This window comes from Biomphalaria glabrata, chromosome 14, assembly GCF_947242115.1.
Source record: "Biomphalaria glabrata chromosome 14, xgBioGlab47.1, whole genome shotgun sequence".
Lineage (NCBI taxonomy): Eukaryota > Metazoa > Mollusca > Gastropoda > Planorbidae > Biomphalaria > Biomphalaria glabrata.
Window position 1 is genome coordinate 9,029,907 of NC_074724.1, and position 21,689 is coordinate 9,051,595.

A 21,689-nucleotide genomic window follows, 5' to 3' on the forward strand; every position below is an offset into this window, starting at 1 on the left:
TTGCTGAAAAATACCTCTTCAATATAAAAAACAAGCAAATTACACACTAAAGATTCTATGAGCGTAGCCAAGCCAAATGGGATTTTGAGTAAAAATTCCCCTCCTCAAAAGTTGTTTTTTTTAAAGTTTAAAACCCCTCCACATAGTTTTGAGTTTAAAATCCCCCTACAGAGAGTTTTGAGTTTGAAAACCTCTCTCTTGAATATTAAGGCCAACTACTGTCACCAGAGTTTTTTTAGTATACCCCCCCTCCCAAACAAATGATTTTGACGATAAAACTTCCCTTTTCGATATAAAATCTAAAACAAACAAAAGTTACCTAATTCCAAGAGTGTAGTCAAGAGAGGTTACACATTTCTACCATTGGCTGGGATCCATTAATAAAGTGCTGTGAATAGTCATCTGGCGAAATTGAAAAAGACACTAAATGTGGCTCAACAAAGATGGCTAAGACAGATTTTAGGAGTCAGCTATAGAGATCGGGTCCAAATCAAGAAAATCCTATGTCGAACTGGGAGTCGACCACTTAATAATGTTGTGAAAGAGCATTGTATGAGTTTTGCGGGACATATTCTCCGACAAAATGAGTTACACATAATAAGAGTTGCGATGACATCCTAGTACAATCTTGATCCACACTTTCATGGAGGGCCTCAGTGCAGGTGGGAAGAGCTGCAAGCTCCCCCAGACCCCCTTCTGGCAAGGGCGGGTAGTCTACAATTTCTAACTTCAGGAAGAAAATATTGTAGGGCACAAAAAACGTCTTTCGAATGAATGAATGGTAAGAATTTAATAAAGATTAATTATGTACACACACACACACACACACACATATATATTTGTTTTGCGGGGGGGGAGGGGGAAAATCCTCCCCCAACCCCCCACCCCCCCCTAACAAAAAAAAATCCTGGCTGCGCCCATGTAAACCTTATCCATACATTCAATATTAACTGCCTGTTACATTGTAATAAAGAGAAACTAAAAAAAAAAATTCTTCTAACAAAATTAGATAAATTGGCAACAAGAAAACAATTCTTGAACTTCTTTAAGCTACAATTGTGTACAGAATTTCCCCTCGCAAATAAAAATTAATATCTTTATTGTCATACAAACTAGACATTGATCTAGCTAGATCTAGACCTAGTTTTAGATCTAAATCTAGATTCAAGATCTAAGTCTAACCATAGATCTAGAAATTTGATGGCTTGATGCTGGCTTCTGGCTTCACGGCTGCTACTAGTAAACTGGTACTATTACTGAGAAAAGCTAGTTGTGCTGTCTCGAGAGAGAACAAAACCAAGTCCAACTCTCTCAAGTTGAAAAATAACGTATAATAAAAATATACGATCACGCAGTGTAGCAGTAGGGTATACTACACTCGTGTGTTATTGGTAAGGAAACACTTGAAAAAATATGTTCAGGAACACAGGAACAAAGTTCTTTGTGACCCCAACGGTCAACTGGCTACACTATAAATCTAAAGTCAAGAGGTAACCTTCCGTACAAAATTAAATTCAAACTGCCGACTTCATGAGGTATAGAGGTATAACTGTGACGGACTGCCCTTCTACTCACTGCAAGACGATGTAAATAACAGGAACAATGTAGAATAGAACGTCTAAAACCGTTGGATTGATGAAGTTCACTGAATAAAAAAAAACAGAATTACGATCCAGTTAGTCTAAACCGTAATCTACACCTCGACTCGATCCAGCGAAGAAATAAACAAATACTGGTAGATCCAACAGTTTTTAAGCTCAACGATGTTAAAAGGCCTACAAGGTTCCGTAAGGCTGACCCACTCTAACTCTGTCGAAAGGGCGCCAAATATGTTGTGGTTGTTTTAGTAATAAAGTAGATCTAGGTCTATAATGAAGTTTTTCTTACTAACTCATGGAGTTCGATTTAAAACCAGACAACATATATATTAAATTGTATGAATGAATTGATGAAAACTGTATAACTTGATAAATAGTATTTAATCCATAAAACGAAGGGGCACAGTCCATATGTCAACAGTTACTAAATTGATGTCTTGCTTAGCCATTAAAGAAGAGTGAGTCCTTACTAACTGTCAAATTATACCATCATTCCATATCCGGTTAATATCCCATAATTCCCTAGTCCCGTCCAAAATTGTCTATCTATAGTCTCGTCAAATTCCCGATTAAACTAAACCTATAACACTATGTAGATTTGGCCTCTATCAATATATTTTAAAATATATAATTCTCTTCTTCCCTCAAGAGTTTTGTCCAGAAGTTAAGGAAAGATCACTCTGCGGATAGTCCACGAGAAAACAAGAGGGGGTGGGGGGGAGAACACGTAGTCACAACAAAGCAGGGCAGGACCGTTGCAATATCACTCTTTTTTAAATTTTGATTTCTACCTCACGTTAAAAAAAAAAGGGGGGGGGGGAAGTAATCTACTCCGTAGTAACCATTGAGGCGACAGAGCACGCCCAAGAATTTGGACACAATGGAAATATCATTCTTTTATTTTTGCAACTCGGACGGAGGGAGTTATGCGAAACGGATTTCGCGGGGCCAAGTTTGAGTAGGGAAGCGAATAATAAGTGAAATTTAAGAGTTTGTATTAGAAAATAAATTCCTCTATGCATTTTATTCATTCTTTACTACGTACAGAAATACTTTACGAGCCTTGCGTGTAGCGAAGTCATATCATAATAATTCTGTTTCTTACATAGATCACGCTCAATAGCAAGAATTACCAAATGTTTCAATATATCTTTGAGAATAGTTGACCTCAAGTAATTCTTCATTAGTTTGAGGCGCAATAAGCTTCTTTCACCAGATTAAACAATTACGGCTGATGCATAATGTCGTGCATAAGATTGGCGTTTTTCATATTGAATGACACCCCAAAATGACAATTTTCGTGTATATATTTCCGTATATTTTAAGAACTTTTTCATATTTTTTGCGATTTCGGGAGATTTCCAGGAGCTCCTGGTAAATCGCCAGGAGGGCTCGGGAAATCTGCTTTGTAAAATGTTTTAATTAATTAATTTCTACACCTTGAATTAGAGCGGGCCCTATGAAAGTGCGGGTTCTATGAAAGTGCGGGGCCCACTGCGGTCGCACAGGTTGCAGGCGCAGAAAGGCCCGCCCTGCAAAATAGCGACGTATGCTACGCCGCCGATCGACTAGTTTATTGTAATTTAGATTGTTAAGTGTATAACCTAATGAGGATGTGTGAAAACTGCGTGGTATAATTTTTTTGTTTTGTTGTTATTTTTTAAACATTCAATTGTAAGGAAGGTCGTATTTAATTTTTTTTTGAAAACAACATCTCAATCAGTATTCAATTCCATGTGTTAGTTAATAAATGGAAAATCTATTTTATAGTAATCCATTGATACATTTTCAATCGTGACCTTAGATGCATATTTTTTTTTTACCAATGCGCGAATCTATGAATGAAGCTTGATTTATTACTTAAGAAACTTGTGAACTTTTAATAAGACTTACTTCCTCTGATGTTTTTCATTTTTAATTTTTTGAAAAATCTGCTTGCATATATAATTTTAAAAATCAGATAATTCACGTTCGAAAAAGAAAAAGTAGCCGTTGCATTAGAACTTTGAATGATCTAAAATATCATGATGTCCGATTTTTATTTTCTCTTCTAGTTTCTGAGATCTAAACGGGACGGACGGAAAGACGGACAAAGAACAGACAGGCCACACAAAACTAATAGCGTCTTTTCCCCTTTCGGGGGCCGCTAAAAAGGTTTATGTGTTTAAGTGACTTCAATTTTTACATTACTCTTCATTTTAAAGAAAGATAACAAGCAATACTTTAATTAGAATGAAATATGTACTACGAGATGTTAAAATTTTAGAATTTCTTATAACTATATCATTACAGGGAAAGCGCGGTTGGTGAGAAGTAAAGCGCTTGGCTTCCTAACCGGGGTCCTGGATTCAAATCTCGATCAAAACTGACATTTTAAATTTCGGAATCTTTCGGGCGTTTCTCAGTCCAACTATCTCAAATGCGTATCAGACATAAGTTGGGGGAAAGTAAAGGTAGTTGTGCTGGCCACATGACACCCTTGTTAACTGTGGGCGACAAAAACAGATGCATTTTTTACCATTGCCCTATAGATCTCAAGGTCTAAAAGGGGACTTTTTTTCTAATATTGTTATAGCACTATAATATACTGTAAACTTTGAGTTAAAATGATAAAATTAGATAATAAATCATGCTTTCAATAGACCTGATTTAAACTTTAATAAAAAGATTTTTATTTATTTATTCAATTTAATTTTTTTTAAAGAAAACTACTAATTTCTTGAAAATAAAACTTAAAAAAACATTTTAATAAATGTGTAAAAGTTAACAAAAAGGGAGGAGCTGTACCACTTTTTTATGTGTGTTTTTTTAATGGGAGGCCCAAAAGTAGGTTTAAAGCTATTACGTAGACTATTTATTTGAAAGTTAGCATTACATAATAAAATAAATTACAATCAACTAGGAGAGAGCCGTTTATGTAAGTTTGAATTATACTCCGAAGAATATTTCATATTGAAATTACTAAGTAAGAGATTTTGTGTTTTCAAAAAAAGAAATTCAGAGGCCGTCTACTATATAAGTTCAACTATTGTTTTTTTTTCTTTACTTTTATGTTAGTAATGCAGCTATAACAAATGGTTTTGACATTTTCTGTTTAACATAAGCTATGAACTTGAGACTATCAACAACTACAATCAAATTCCCTCAATTCAACTTATTCATGTAAAGTTATTGCATGCACAAGGCCATTCGTGTCTTCGTATGAATACGGTCAGCTTGAACATTGTAAATGTAAACGAATTGATAGTAACTTTTGGTAAACCCTCATAGTAACATTTTAATGGATAGGTCAATAATATGAAATGGTTAGTTGGACAGAGAGGCTTCCAAAGTACAAAAGAGGGAAAGTCGCGCTCTTATATTTAATTTTTTTAAACACCGTTTCTCATGCAAGTTGCTTGCAGTTATGACGACAGTATATTGTATGATGGACATTCATGGGTGGACTCGTGAAATTTCGTCTCGGATCTCGCTATAGCAAAATTAATCGTTCAAAGGCTAAAGGTAAGCCTTGGCCCCAAAAAAAATGAACTGATTTAATGATCATCTCGCTAATGGGTGACTATCAGACTTTCCTTTCCCATAGAGCCTATCACTCATACATTTTCTACACTCTGTAATTTTCTAATATTTTTCATTACATTCTAAATAGCATCTCAGACCACACCCAAAAACTTACAGCGACCTCCCCCCTTTCGGGCGAGATGATTTGTAGCCTTTACAATAGATGTGTGAGTAATTAGTTCGTAATTTCCGTGATATATAATACTCATTGATATTTTTGGTAATTGATGTAGCGTTTTTGCTTTACTTCCCTTTAAGATGAAAAAAAAAAGCACAGTTGTGAATAAAAGGAAGCAGCAGCAAAGTGGGGAGGGTAAGTGGGGATGGGGGGGGGGGCATAGTACTTACTGACCTTCTTACGCATCTGTCATTGGTTGACATACTTTTCCTTTGAACTCATCGCTTGTTAGGCAACTTACAAAGGTTAAATATAAACTATTTTTGAGTTTAGAGTGAAGTACTCACTTCCCATCATATAGAATTAATCACTAAACTGTAAATACATTTTTAGCAATATCCTAGTGACTTTTAATTACAGTAAGTTTATTATCAAAGAAATGTGTAATAAATGTACTATTTTATAGACTTTAAATATAACTAAATTTTAATGTGAACCCTTGCGATCTTTTTTATTCTATTATATTTAATTAACGTTTAAATATATTTCTATAAATCCGTAAAAAATTTATTTAGTTGGAATGATTCTTCCATTTGAACAGCATTACAACAAATATCTTAAATTGTAGAGATAGTCGAAAAAAGTTTACGTTGTTAACAGTAATTACTGTTTTGTTAGTAACATTTCAATCCTTTATGCCCACTTACATGTTGGACATGGTAGGAGTGATTATATTCTTAACGCTGGATATTTGGGGTAAGAGTTTTATCAATTTTTGTTTTATGCATTGGAACATAATTGTTTGTTTTCTTAGTATTTTTAAATATCTATGGCCTCTTTCAGGCAAAAAGCTACTATGAATCATAGAAATGATATGAATGAAAAGAAAACACGGGAATCACGGGAATTTGTTAAATGCTGGGGTTAAGTCACTCCTTTAAACAATGCTGAAAGTGGGTCTATCCGATCCTTTCATTCTTAAAGTAAATGCTAGAGCAAGTCTTTTTTTTTCAAACCTTATATCTACTCACTCTGTCTGTCCGTCTGGTAAAAATTATGTACACGTTATTTCTCCCATACCCTATTTAGGATCAAGCTGAAATTTGGCAAAAGTATTTCTTTTACTGAAACTAAATAATCAATTTAAAAAATAGTTAAATAACTACTGGCAATAAATTAACATTAATATTAATAAATTTGATATCTCAAAAGGGGTAATGAATTTGTACTTGACTGAATTGGTAGTATTAGCTGAATTAGTCCCCTTTATACATTGTCGTCTGAGTCTCAGTGAACACAATATGAAAAATAAGACGAGACTATAGAAACAATAGATAACTATACAGTCTTCCAATTTCATTGGCACTAGCAGAGTGGTTACAGGGTTGGCTTGAGAAGCGTGAGAAGGCTTGAGCCCCTTTTTTTATAAATGCTTTTTTATTGTTAGTCTAGATCTATTACAAATTTAATTATATGACTGATCCAAACTAATTGATAACGATATGCTTAATATAACGTTTTTTAAAGCATTTTGCAAATATTTTTTTTGTTTTACTTTTATTGTTTTAAAGTCGATAGACAGATACTTATCTGGACTCAAATTTCGTTATTGTCTAGATGAATAGCATGAACATCTAGTTAAAGTAATAGTCTAGATCTACATAGATATCTAGTTTTATCTTTTAAAATGTTTCATCTTTTCTGTTCATTATTACTTTTTAAGGTGTGGCCTTATGTCCCCCAGCAGAAGAAGGTCAACCTTACACTTTTACCGGCCATTGGAATATAGAAAATGAACAGGAGATCAACTTCGGAGTTTCTTGGAGAAAGAATAATGTCCCCGTAGCTACCTGTGCATATTATACAAAATGTCGTAATTACTTCAGCTACCCAATCCGAACCACACTAACCAGAAATCGAAAACAAGAATTTTCTTCAAGTTTAACTTTGGAAAGTGTCTCTAGAACTAACGAGGGTATATGGACATTGGTACATGTCGGAATGACTAGCCACAAAGATCTGGAAATAACGACATTCTATTTAAAAGTTTATGGTCTGTACAAAATAGTTTAGATACATTTTAAAGAATGTAGTGGAGCGCTTGCAGACTGTTACGCTCGTAGCTTCCGAACTTGAATCCTGGTGAAGACTGGGATTTTAATTTCTGGATCTTTAGGGTACCTCCGACTCCATCTAACTCAAATAAGTATCTGACATTAATTAGGTAAAGGTAAAAGCGGTTGGTCGTTATGTTGGTCACATGATACTTTCGTTAGCCATGACAGAAACAGATGAACTTGGTATCATCTGCCCTGTAAAACGCATGGTATAAAAGCAGTACTTTAAAAATGAATGTGATTGATTTCGAAAACATTATAAAATAATTTCGTTGGTGTAGTTCAAAATTAATGCGCAAACAATGTTAAATTAAAAGTTTTTAAAATCGTTTAGAAAATGGTTTGTTTCAGCAGTTACTATAGTGATAAATGCTACCATTCATGGAAGACCCATGACAAAATATACGTCTTTATTGTTCTGTAATTCTGTTTTACAGGACATTGCATTCAAGTGCAATCCTTCTGGCCCCTTCATTTTGCAACCTTGTTTCTCTTTGATCTCATCTCCCCCGTAAGTCTCCCTAGGTACGCTCCTGCCTCACTTTATCGTAAGTTTCACTCACCTGCATAACACTAAGTTCCACACTTCCTATAGCTTTATCTTCTAACTTTTTAAGCCCTGATCAGTTACAATCCTACCCCTTTTACTAGTTCCAGTTCTGCCCATTTTAGTAAATTACTATCTACAACTCCTTAGTCTTTAAAAAAAAAAGATTTTTTTTTGTAATCTTGGTTTTATTTTTTAATGTTAACTATTACAGAAAATTTCAGAACCACTATGTTGGGTATAATATACAATTTTTCTCTTGTATGTCAATTGCATAAACCAGACTGTGAAACTATTATAGGGTCTCAGAAAATACAACAAAGTCCTCATTACAAAATAACATTTCTATATTTCTATGATAAACATTTGGAAAAACGATAACAGTCTGACAAATGGCAAAGATATACTAAATCTACACCTCTCAAAACTATCATTTATAATATTTACTTTCTGTTAGACCAGCAGTTCGCAAACTTTTTTTTCTCATGGACACGCCTTGGAAATTTTTTGTAGAATCCCAGGGGTATATATAGACAAACTTGTGAATCACTTTCTTAGACAATTTTTTTTTTTTAAAAGATGATTTAATTCTGATGTTCTGCACGCTCCTCAGCAAGAAGCAAAAATACAAAGTGTAGCTACTCTTTAGACACAGTTAATGCATATGTGACATGCAGAATTGTTGGAATTTATCCATCAGCACTTTGTACGTACATGTATTACACCCAACAGGTGAGACACATTTTAAAAATTGTGCATTCATATAAACAAAAGTAAGAACTTATATTTTTCAAACAGATTAAAATGTAATTAATTCATATATATATATATATCATGGGCGTAGCCAGGGGGGGGGGGGTTGGAAATCCCCCCCCTTGGGGGGGGGGATCGGAATTTAGTGAATGATTTTTTGCTTTGATTTTGTTTATTTTAGGTGACATTTTAATACTAAACCATCAATTGCCCCAGCACAACCAATGGGGTTTTGAGTTTAAAACCCCTTACTAGGGGGTTTTGAGTTTAAAACCCCCTACTAGGGGGGTTCGAGTTTAAAAAACCCTATTAGGGGTTTTGAGTTTAAAACCCCCTACTAGGGGTTTTGAGTTTTAAACCCCCTACTTGGGGTTTTTGCAGTTAACCCCCCCCCCCTCTTCTATAAAACAAAACAAAACAAAAATGCAAACGAAAATCCCCTAATTCCAAGAGCACAGTTAAGGGAGATTTTGATTTTAAAACCCCATCCAAAATTTACGATAAACCCCCTCTTCAATAAAAAAAAGTTAATTACGCACTCAAAATGTTATGAGAGTAGCTAAATAGGTTTTGACTTAGTTTTTAGTTTAAACACCACTTCAGCGGGGTTTGAAGGTAAAAAATACCTCTTTAATAATAAAAACAAAGCAAATTATACACTCAAAATGTTTTGTATGTAGTCAAAGGGGTTTTGAGATTAAACTCCCCTACAGTGGAGTTTAAAGCTAAAAAGTACCTCTTCCATATAAATAAAAGCAATTTACTCACACTAAAATCTATGAAGGCAGCCAAAGGGGTTTTGAGTTTAAAGTTTAGAGTTTTTTTAGTTTGAGGCTAAAAAATACATCTTCAATGTAAGAAAAAAAAGCAAATTACGCACTCAAAATGCTATGAGAGTTGCCAAAAGGGGTTTTGAGTTTAAACCCCCATTCAGAGGGGTTTAATGCTAAAAATACCTCTTCAATATAAAAAAAAAGCAAATTACACACCAAAATTATTTGAGCGTAGCCAATCCAATCGGGGGTTTTGAGTTTAAACCCCTCTTCTACAGATGGCGTTTGTTTAAGTCTAAAACCCCTCCAGATAGTTTTGAGTTTAAGATCCCCCTACAGAGCATTTTGAGGTGGAAAACCCCCAACAGATGATTTTGACGATAAAACTTCTCTTTTCGATATAAAATCTAAAGCAAACTACAGTCACTTAATTCCAAGAGCGTATTCAAGAGTGGTTACACATTTTAACCAGTGGCAGGGCTCCCTTAATAAACTGCAGTGAATAGTCATCTGCCGAAATTGAATAATACTAAATGTACAGTGGCTTAACAAGATGTCTAAGACAGATTTTAGAAGTCCGTTATAGAGATCGGGTTTAAATCAAGGAAATCCTATGCCGAACTGGGAGTCGACCCTTTAGTAAGATTGTGAGAGAGCGACGCATGAGGTTTGCGGGACATGTTCTCCGACAAAATGAATTACGCATAAGGAGAGTTGCAATGATATCCTAGTACAACTTGACGCCACTCATTCATTGAGGTCCTCATGGCAGGTGGGAAGAGGCTTCAGACATTACCAGTGACAGATTTTTATGGAAACAGCTTGACGTCAAATGCTCCGAACGTCGCGGTAGGGTCAAAGTCAGTAAGAATAGCACATTAGCTTTTTGAAATAAAACTTTTTAATAGCAGGAAAATGCACTGTAGATACCTCAGTATATGCATTTTGTTGGCTTTCAATACCAGAAATAGTGCTTGGCGGCGGGGCAAACGCGCTAGCGCTCCCCAGACCCCATTGCTAGTAATGGCAGGGAATCTACAATTTTATGGAAACAGCTTGACGGCAAATGCGCCAAACGGTGCGGGAGGGTCTAAGTCAGTAAGAATAGCACATTAGGTTTTTGAAATAAAATTTTTTAATAGCAGAAAAATGCACTGTAGATACCTCAGAATATGCATTTTGTTGGCTTTCAATATCAGAAATAGTGCTTGGCGGCGGGGCTTCGCCCCGAGCTGGGGGAGCTCCTAGCGCTCCCCCAGACCCCCTTGCTAGTATTCTACAATTTTTCCACTAACTCATGGAAGAACCTATTCTAGGACACAATAAACGTCTTCCGAAAGAATGAAGAGTCAGAATGCAATAAAGATTATGTACACACACACAAACACACACACATAAATACATATAAAAAAAAAAATTCGCGCTGGGGGGGGGGGGTCGAGGGGGGGGGGGAGAAAAAAATCCCCCCCCCCAAACCCCCCCCCCCCCGAAAAAAAAATTCTGGCTACGCCCATGATATATATATATATATTTATATATAATCAAATTTCGGTTTGCCAGTTGGTGGATCCCGGGTTCGAATCCAGGTTAGGACTGGGATTTAAAGTTATCGATCTTTTAGGGGGCTTCTGAATCCACCCAGCTCTAAGTAAACCTGAAACCAGTTGTGGAAAAGTAAAGGCGGTTGGTCGTTGAGTTGGCAACATTACACCCTCGTAAACCATGGGTCACAAAAGCAGATGATCTTTGCAGCATCTGAAAGGGAACTTTACTCTAATACTACAGTATCTCATCTGCTTCTTTTCAAAAATCTTATAATCCTTATTTCTAACAATAATTACAATTAATATCTTTTAAACGTCCAAAATTAAAAGAACACTGATATAGTAATTATTTGAAACTCTTAGTAATAAAAAATTAAACAACATTAAGATAAATTGGATTATTTTACAATAAAATGAAAATGAACAAAATATGTCTACTAAATTTACAAAGCGTACATCAACTCTCTCTGTCTGGTAAAAAGTTTGTACACATTATTTCTCACACAACCAATCTCGGACCATGCTAAAATTTAGCACAATTCTTTTACCTTACTAAAGTAGAATCAAGAAAAAAAAAATATTTATTTGGTATTGAATAAGGGAAAGTCATTGTACTTGACAGATGTGGTGGCTGAGTTACTCCCCTTTATATTTTGAGAAGGTAATTAGGTTAACTTTTGAAACTAACAATAGATAATAATAAAATTTTCTCTTTTTATAAGCACTTCCCTAGCACAGTGGTTAGTGTATTGGCGTGAGGAGGCTTTAGCCCTCGAGTTCTAATTCAGATTGTTTTTTTTTTCTTTTTTTTTAGAATTGCATTTAAAAAGCGAGCACCCAGATAACACTCTCTTTCTCCCCACCCATTTCCGACTGGTTTAGTTAGACAATTGATAGGATCATAGCGTGTTAAGAAAGCTAAAAGCATTAAATTGCTATAAACAACAATTGAAAAAAAAAAATTCAATCGCGCAATTTTATTATTGTTCGTCTAGATATATAACAAATTTAATTACAGACTGATCCAAACTAATTGATACAATAACACTTTTAATAGAAGCTTTGTTTTTTTCTTTAAGTATTTTAAAAATGTTTTTCTTGTTTACTTATAGTCAATTATGTTACCAGGGAATGTAACATATCAAATACACAATACAACGGAAGAAATCAATTGTAAAATTACGCTGCCCTTGACAAACTTGGAAAAAGACAGTCCTGTGGATGTTATTATTACAATTTATCCCAACGTTACAAATCATTATACTGATATGGATTATGGAGATAATATAACAATAAAGATAGAAAAGGGTTAGTTCAACTTTTAGTGACTAGGACAATGTCAAATTAAATAAAATGTCATTTAAATTTAGAACAACTTCAAGATTTAAAATTATTTTAAAACTTTATTTACTGTATCTTTTTATTTTATTCTACATTAGAACAACAACAAAAAACAACAACAGTTAAACCCAAGTTGTATTTACAAGAATGTTTGCTAGAGATTGAAGTTGGGGAATCCGTGAGATGCACGTGCAGAGTTTCTTCTTTAAGTGAAGCCACAGTATTGTGGTACCACGACTCACAAATCGTGTTCAGTAACACGACCAATGTTCTGGAATTCAAAGCGGAAAAAAACGGTACCATTTTTAACCTGAAAGAAAAACAAAACAATAACAATATTGTGTTTATATAGATTTAAATCCAGCATCTTACAATTGATCTATTAAGACTACGTTGGCCTATATGTATTACTATTTAATTATGGTGACCGGTCATTTCATCTCCGGTCAACCCATCCCCGGTCACTTCATCCCCAATATGTTTTCTTATTCATTGTTTAATTGTGCTGTTAAGGCTTTGACTTTAAGTCCTCATTTCATCTTGTATATAAATATGATTATGTACAATGCTTTTTGATATTTTTTACATGTAATTAATGCGTTTATAGTTTTTTTCCATTCCACTTTACATTCTTGATATATTGTAAATCCTGGGTGTGTAATTAGCTATAGCGCTTCTATTGAATGTGTGTGTGTCTGTGTGTGTGGGGGGTGTAATATTATCCTTTAATGACGTAATGATTAAAGGCCAAGGTTGGTGGAAGTAGTGAAAATATTTTGAGAGATGAGAATAATTAGAATAATTATGATCATGCTGCTGCTAACTCCTGACGACCTTCTTTCACTTTATTTTATTTGTCAATCGCTGTATCTTGAAAATAGGCGCGTTATTTTTAGCCTTGAAATAAGGTTTAATTTTTTTCTAATAAAGGCTGACTTCACCCATCTTCGGGATATCTTATCGCGTATATAAGTTTTGGTTTAATTCCTTTTTAAACATTAAAGTTTTACATTGTGTTACAGGCAAAGAGAATCACAAACAACACTGTTCAGCAATATGAATCGATGTATAGTCTTCTGTACTTACAATCAATAGCTTATCTATCTTATTGATATAGATAAACACAAACAAAACACTTTTTTTTACATTACCTCTATATTTATACATGTTAATTTTGTTTAGTTTTTAATGGCATTATTTATCCTTATGTAATGTATTACACTTTTTATCATGTAAATAGAAATTAAGTATTTCTTATTTCATGGTTTTAACAATTACTAATTGTCAGATAAAATGACCAGATGATGAAAAGAACAGGAGATAAAATGACCAGGGGATAAAATGACCAGGAGATGAAGTGACTGGGAATCTTATTTATAAGATACTTCTAATGAAATTTACCTAATAGCAAAACAAAAATATTGAAAAGTGTTAGATACATAATTTATTTTATAACAAACTATTTCAATGTGTATTTTTATTATAGACTTAAAAATCGTATACTGTATTAGAACAACAAAAGGTAATCATATCCAATAAAACAAACTAGGCCTAATTTATAATTATGGATCAAATAATGTTTATCTACAGCTACATTTATTTGCCGTATGTATACCAGTGACAATTTGACAGCAGGAGAAATTGTGTACAGCCCTAACATTGTCGGTAACTATAAATATATAAATATAAAATGGTTATAAAAGCCTATTTTGTTAAATTAATATTTTTTTTGCTTAGTGTAATATAATAAAACAGAAGTACTATCATTGTAAGCCAATGGGACATTTAAAAAACACAAAGAGTGTTAGTAAACAATACGTTAACAAAATACTAAACACAAGACAAGTAGGCCTATTAGTCTGCGACAATATTTACACAGATCTCTAAAGACTAGCAGAAGACATAACCACATGCACAATTGCAATGTTGCAAAATGAGAACAATTATTTTCAATACAGTGGCTAAGACATGTCTGCAGGTCCCGTGCATTATCATTATCAACATCAGACTCTATTTAAGTGAGAGCCCGAGAGGCTCAGATTCTCTCTTGCAAAAGCCCTGGACAGAAAGCCCTGCTGTGTAGTGCATGCATGACGCCGAACAGGTTAAAAACTTGTAGTTCCCGAGACATGTCAAGACAAAGTTAAACAAGTCTGGGGAAGTCGTAAAGAATATGAGACACTGCTTTCTCTTCCTTCGGCAGCGGAGGCACCGTGAGTTGAAGTCTGGTCCGAACCGTGCGACATATGAATCAAGGCGTCTGTGGCCCCTTCTTCACTGTACTATATAAGCTGGTTCAAGTTTGGCAGTTTTCACCACGGGGAGGCGCGGCCAGGGTCTTTTCATTTACACCAAAATTGGAAATGATAAGAATGTCTGGGCATTAGCTATTATCGGAACGAGGTCGTTCACACAGCAAAAACATTTCTGATGCGGCGTCCTTAGCAATACGAGGGTCTTCATTGACCCAAAAAATACAGACCTATGAGAAGCGGTAGTCTAATGCTGTGTCAAGCATATGCGGATTGCTACAAAAACAATCTTTCTATAGATTGTCCCACTTTGACCTCGTAGAAAAAGTTTTTAAAATGTTTTACATGTTTTGGATCTTCCTTCAGAATTCCTAGTCCTAACCTCCCAGAGAATTCCGGGGAATGGCGGCGGACAGGGTATAAACCCAGGACCATCTAGATGACCGAACGACAGTCCAGCGCGCATACCACACGAACAGACAGCCATCTTTGAACAAGGGGAGATTTCCTCTGGTCTAGTAACAAAATAAATTTATCTAGCATTTTTTATGCTAAGTATACTATGTTATGCAAAGTTCTGTTTGCATATTAAAAAAAAAAGACTAAACTAAACTATTTTACTCTAACGGAGATTTATACATATATTTATTTATTTAATCATAACTTATTTATTTATACAAAGCTTATATCAAATCACTCTGTCTGTCTAGTAAAAAGTTTGTAAACGTTATATCTTTCACGCCCAATCTAGGATGAAGTTAAAATTTCGCTCATTTTTTTTTATACCTGGCAAAACAATTGTCAGTCAATAAAAGACATCAACCAGATAGTTAATTTAAATATTAGTAATTTATTAATTTGTTTGGTATCGAAAAGGGGAAGACAATGTATGTCAAACCCTTTAAAGTAAACAAATAAACAAGATAATTTAAATTGTAGAAAACAATACTTTCATACAAGAACCCATCAACAAATAAGCATCTATTATTTTGTAAAACTTTACAAGACCTTTTCATCGTTGTTCGCAACTCTGATTTAAAAGGCGTATAGTGTGATTTTTGGTAGCCAACAGGAGATAACAGGTATGTATTAGTGTACATTATGATTAATAATTTATTTATATTAAGTATATAGCAAAAATAAATTTTGCAATATTGAGCATATATTTATATTATGATAATGATTTATTCATTTCCAATATATCGCAAAAAAAAATTTGCAATATTGACCATATAAAATTATTATCATTGTGTAAATACTTCAAGCAAAATTGTCGAGAGGCAAATTTAAGTTATTAAAAATAAAAAAGTATAGGAAACTATTTTTAAAAGAAAATTATGTTTACTTTTTTTGATGGTGCACTATGATACAAAAAAGAAAAGTTAAAGTACCCTTTTCAGACTTTGCAAATATAAAGGTCATCTGGGTTTTTTCGCCGCATAGTCTTGTGGCCAGCACAACGACTAATCTGCGTTACTTGTCCCCAATTAATATCAGATAACCATTAGAGTTTGGTAAACTCAGGGCATCTTCAAATACCAGAAATTCAAAATCCCTTGGTTCAGAAGCCAGCCCCTTAACCACTCTGTAACCACACTCCAGGTGTGATATGGGATTAGGTCATAGTTTTGTGTTGTGAGTTTTATACACATCTTAGCACAGTTATTATCTGAATTTTCACTAACAAATAGTTTTAAATGCTACTTTCAGTTGGTGTTAAATTATTTCTTGAATGAATATTTTTTCCTGTTCCGTTTTAACTTATGTCATAAAAGAAAACAAAAATTAAATATTTTGCAAGATAATAAAAGATAATGGACAATGGATTCTTAGGTTATCAATGTATAGTTTTACATTTATATATAGCAATATATAAAATTTTTTATGTTATGAACAGTACAACATTTAACTTAATTTAATTTTATTACATTGAAAACATTTGTTGTTGTTTTTTTTGCAGATAAACAGCAAATAATGCATAGTCAACACTACATTTTATCGAACTAATGTAAGATGTGTTAGTATAACTTAGTACACATTCAATCTCTCCTTTTTACATAATAGTCAGAGAAGTATCATGTATCAAGATGTAATTTTTGTACAACTATAAAACAGTTACTTCAATTATGTTTGAATGATTAACTGGAGACATGTAAGATTATTAGGAAATGTATGTCATTTTTTGAGAGCCAAGGTATCTCAAGTTATATTTCATAAGTTAAAGTCTGACAAGTCACTGTGCTGTTATTATAAGTAAAAAATGTGAATTTATCACACAATATTGTAAACAAAAAGTTTGTATTTGTTTTTTATATCTGGAATCATTCCAATTGTAATCCCCTAATATATTAAAAATGTTTACAAATTTAATCAAATTGTACTATGTACGGAAAAAAAAAAGGTTTATTCAAACTGAACACAAAGCAAATGCTATATTAAAGATTTACCTGTTTATCAGCTAATAATATTTTGTGCATAAAAAACAAAACCTTAACACATCCAAGTGTGAACATAAAAATATGAGATTTAGCCTTTAATTGATGTATTTACAAAGTTACAAATAATTTTTTAATAATGTAGAATTAAAACAAAAACAGTTGTAATGTAATTAAATATTGACATTTCATTTTGAAAATATGTTACGGATGCTTCTTCAGATATGAAGAGTGTTATGCTTAAAAAAAAAAAAAAAGTTATCCTTTCAGACATTCTGATCTAGGGGGCAGAAGTAAAGGGTCATCTGTTTCTGTGGCTAACAGTTATACTTAAGACCATACATATTGCTGGGTGGAAATGGGCAGGGTTGGAATAAAAGACAAACATGATGACCTTACTCTGTTTCAATTAATGACACATCGAAAATGAATGCTGCATAAATGAAATACTGCAACATATAATTTAACAGAAATGTATACATTACTCAAACAAGTACAACATAATTTATTTGTGGATAACAAATGTTGACCCTGGCAAAATCAAAAATATGTAGCCTGGTCAAAAGTGAGCCAAATAAAGTCTAATTTTACAGAATAATTTCATTATGCATTTCACATACAACTTTTTATTTTTTAATTCAAATGTTACAATATAAATCTAGATACAATACATTTATTAAACATTCATGCTCAGCATTCTTCCTTCAAAACCCTAGAAAATAAAGATGATTTAGATAATGTTAATGTTCAGCTTTTTGATGAAAAAAAAAAAAGAATAAGCTTTGAAGAGCTGTGCACAAGAAAATGCTGACTTCCCATAGATTGGGCCTAGATGAAAAAAACAACCTAAAAGCACAGCAAGTCTCACAATAAGGAGCCTAGATTAATCACCATTTATTTATATCAATTATAAAATCTCTATAAAACTACATCCACCACCACTAATCCTTTATGTTGTTCATACCCCTAACCTTATATTTTCTAGGCCTATAATTCTGTTTATCAGTGGGAAATCTCTAAGCACTAAATTTTTTAGTCAAAAGAGGAGGGGGCCAAACTTTATGAACAATTGTGTGTATATATAAAAATATTTTGGTTTATTAATTAATTGTAAATGAGTATTTAAACCTAAAGTCACGTGTTACCACAATACCCTATAAAATATAATTTGTTACATTACTGGGAATTAACTGACAAAACTATTAAGTGACTGGTGATTAAATGACCAGAGAATTAAGTGACCAGGATCTCTTCTGAGGACTGGTAAAAAGAATAGTTATAAGAGAATCTCACAACGATAGTGTGGCCATTTATCATCACTGTACCAGTCTTAAAATTTACCCTAAGTTCATGGCAGAAATTACTAGCATGTTCCTTTTTTTTTTTATTAGGGCTAGTAAATATACTAAGGAACATACAAACAGAGCAGCATGATTATACAAGCCTAAATGTTTTATATAGCAAGTAATGTCTTACATGGGGAGAAAGTACAGTATATTAAAAAATGCTTTGACATTTCTGTTAACAATTGTGTTTACTATCTTGAGAACAACATTATAATCATTGGTTTAAAAAAAAATAATTTGTTACATTATAGATTTTCTATTCTTATTATAACTAGCCTAAATTTTTATATCTAGTGACAGAAACTAGGTTATTTTCAGGTGCCCAAGTATTTAATGTGTCAAAGGGGAGAATGGGTTTTATTTTACTCTTTAAATTTTTAAAAATAAATTAAATATCTTAATATGTTTAAAGCCTAAAAATAGAATCGGTTTTTCAAATACAATGCCAATGGCTATAATTATTAAAATAAAATAAAGTGCTGAATTTTTTTCAAAGCTACTTGTCTAAGTGTCCAAAAAGGTTTGAGATAAATATCCCTTTAATGAAACTTTGACCCTGGGAAGGATTTTTACCCCAGTATTTAAAGTTACTTAACCCAAACAGTGCTTAAGAAAGGGATTGGCAGAGAGCATGCTTTGGTAATGATGAATTCCTTTGCTCAATCTGTCAATAAAATGCACAAATTAAATGCCCAGTTAAAACTAACAATGCCTATATCTATACCCACTCCCTCTATGTATATATATGTATATAAATAAAAAAGTAGACCTGCTACAAATAAAACTAATCTTTTTTCCATCCATATACTCATATTGAAAAATACTTCAAATAACAAAAATGTATGAACACTCTTGAACATTTTGTAATTTCTCATTTCTTCAACACCACATCATTTTCCAAAATATTAAGATGCTTTATTAAGCAGGGGATAGTATGTGTAACAGGCAAGAGATAGAAGTGATAATCAATATAAAGAATTGTTTTGAAGATGTTAGAAAAAATACCAGTCTAAATTCTAGTTTCTAAATCCAACAAGTAGTGACACAAAAATTTCCATCTAAAGTTCAATAAATTGAATAAAAATGGCTTTTGTAAGTGCTGAATTACTAATGTGAATGAGAATAACTGTTTTTGGAATATCACATAATAGAACTGTAACTTCTAAGCAGTGTTATAATTAGACTCATTTATCTTGGTCCTTAAGATGAATAGATTGGATTTTTAAAATAGGATAAGTATTTCATTCTTTTTGTTTGACTATTATAACTATGTTTTGCATCCGTATGCACTTTATGGTAACAGTTGTGTAAAAGATGTCTGTGGGCCTGTTCAAAGATAGTAAACAGTTATTTACGAACCACAATAGCATTCAGCTCAATAATTATCTCTAAAACATAACTTGGTCTCAAAATTGGTATAAAAGTAATTCATTAACAATCACCAAATTGAGACCGTTAAAATATCAATGCATCTTTGAGTTAAGACAAATTTAAAATTAGTTACAATTTTACAACTTATGAAACTTTTTTATTCATAGGTTCATTTTGGTTTTGCAGCATCAATGTCCACATCTTGTTACCATAGGTTCATTTTGGTTTTGCAGCATCAATGTCCCACGTCTTGTTATCAAAGGTTCATCATCTCTTAAGCTTTCTAAATATATTCTCTTCTCCTCTTCTTCTGGTTTCCTATAAATGTAAACAAAGGTTAATTTAGATACAGCTATGGATTATTACTCATTCATTTTAGTCAGTTAAATTTAAAATATCTTTGTGTGTTATTTTCAAATTCAATTCTTTTATGAAAAACCAATTAAGAAACTTTTAGCAGCCCTAATCAGTTATTCACAATGATGACTGAAAACAATATACTATGTAATATAAAAATGACTTTTCTATTGGAACTATAACTATAGAACTATGACTCATAAGGTGGTCATCTTAACTACTGCTAAATTTAAACTCAAAGAATGTAGAATGAACACCTCTAATTTGAAAAATAAATCTGCTTACAAATCATTCAAGAGCCATTTTTGTGCATCTAAAAATTACATTATCACTAAATATAAAATAGAAGGCTCATATCATTGTGATCTTATAAAATATAATTATTATAAATGACTTGCCTTTTTATTTTGGCAACATCAACTTTCAAAGTGTTCAGTGTGTCCATATCCGCTATCAAAGAGTTCACCTGAAAAATTATATTATCAAACAATAATCAATAATAAAAATATTACAAAACAAGGTTAAAAAATTGTGCCGAAAAAAAAAAAATCAGAATCTGCCCGCAGAATCAGTCCACTCAGGTAAAAAGGCAGGTTTCAATATTTTCAGCAAGAATATCAAAGGTTATGAACTGCAGGATATCAATAAGCACAAACCTTTGAGTGTATGCATCAAAGGTTTTTGTAATAATATTGTGTTGTTAGGCTGAATGATGACATGATACCACAAGAAATGTATATTTTTGTGTCATTATTTTTACATTGATAATATTCATATGTATTCCATGAAATAATTGTTATAAATATATTGTTCAATGTTAACCTGGCCTAACTGATGTTATTGAATGATTATCTGATGTTTTCCTTAAGGGTAAATCTCTCATTCAAAGGCTCAAGAAGAAGTTAAATCTCTAAACTGGTTTTAAATATTCGATACAGCACTCCATGTGTATCATATTAAATACTTCCAGTTGAATGTTGTTTTAAATTACATTCAACTTATATGCATACAAAATAAATCTTTTTTCTTTAAAAATGAAAATAAACAGATTATTCAAAATGTAAGTAGCTTCTTTAACAGAAAATAGTAAATTTAGTGATACTATAATTTTATAGAACACAAAACATATATTATCAGCGTCCCCTAGGTCTTAATTTTTTATCACTGTTGATATAGTCACTGAGAGTGTTTTGGAAACAATTAAACAAAATAATAATGTTATAAGTAAAGTGAATGCTGAATGTGTGAATGTAAAAATAGTATGAATGGAGCTATCAAAATAGCTAATAGACTTAAATCCATTTTTTCAAATAAAAACATTTGCTTGTAGGCCTACATATATTTGATTAAAATTGGAAATGAATAGACTTAATTTTGTATGTTCATGTGTTAAAGTATAAAGTAGATCTTGAGTTAGACATAGATCTAGATCTCGACTAATCTAGAATTAAATAATGGCTTGGTTAGACTTCATTATGCGCTACATGAAGGCTTTGCTCTGCGTATGCGTGAACTTTTTTTAGTACGCGATTCATGAATGAATATATCTCAACATGGCTTCGCAGCTTTAGCG

At 32.7% G+C, this 21,689-nt stretch overlaps 2 protein-coding genes across 4 annotated transcripts in view; one reads left to right on the top strand and one right to left on the bottom strand.

The window, feature by feature from the left end:
- The first annotated feature begins 5,641 nt into the window (after positions 1–5,641).
- On the top strand, positions 5,642–14,055 carry LOC106065946 (uncharacterized). The gene is made up of 6 exons (XM_056010858.1): positions 5,642–6,036; positions 7,004–7,333; positions 8,558–8,676; positions 12,127–12,322; positions 12,454–12,651; positions 13,946–14,055. Exons 1-6 carry the CDS (start codon positions 5,976–5,978, stop codon positions 14,053–14,055), a joined length of 1,014 nt encoding a protein of 337 aa, XP_055866833.1. The 5' UTR covers positions 5,642–5,975.
- LOC106065944 (uncharacterized) overlaps positions 13,777–21,689 on the bottom strand; it is a 32,905-nt gene continuing 24,992 nt past the window's right edge. For all 3 annotated transcript variants that reach the window (XM_056010855.1, XM_056010854.1, XM_056010857.1), the window contains 2 exons: positions 20,515–20,582; positions 13,777–20,077 (listed from right to left, as the gene is read on the bottom strand). In XM_056010855.1, coding sequence (XP_055866830.1) covers positions 19,948–20,077; positions 20,515–20,582 — 198 coding nt within the window. In that variant the 3' untranslated portion in view covers positions 13,777–19,947. The remainder of the gene's footprint in view (positions 20,078–20,514; positions 20,583–21,689) is intronic.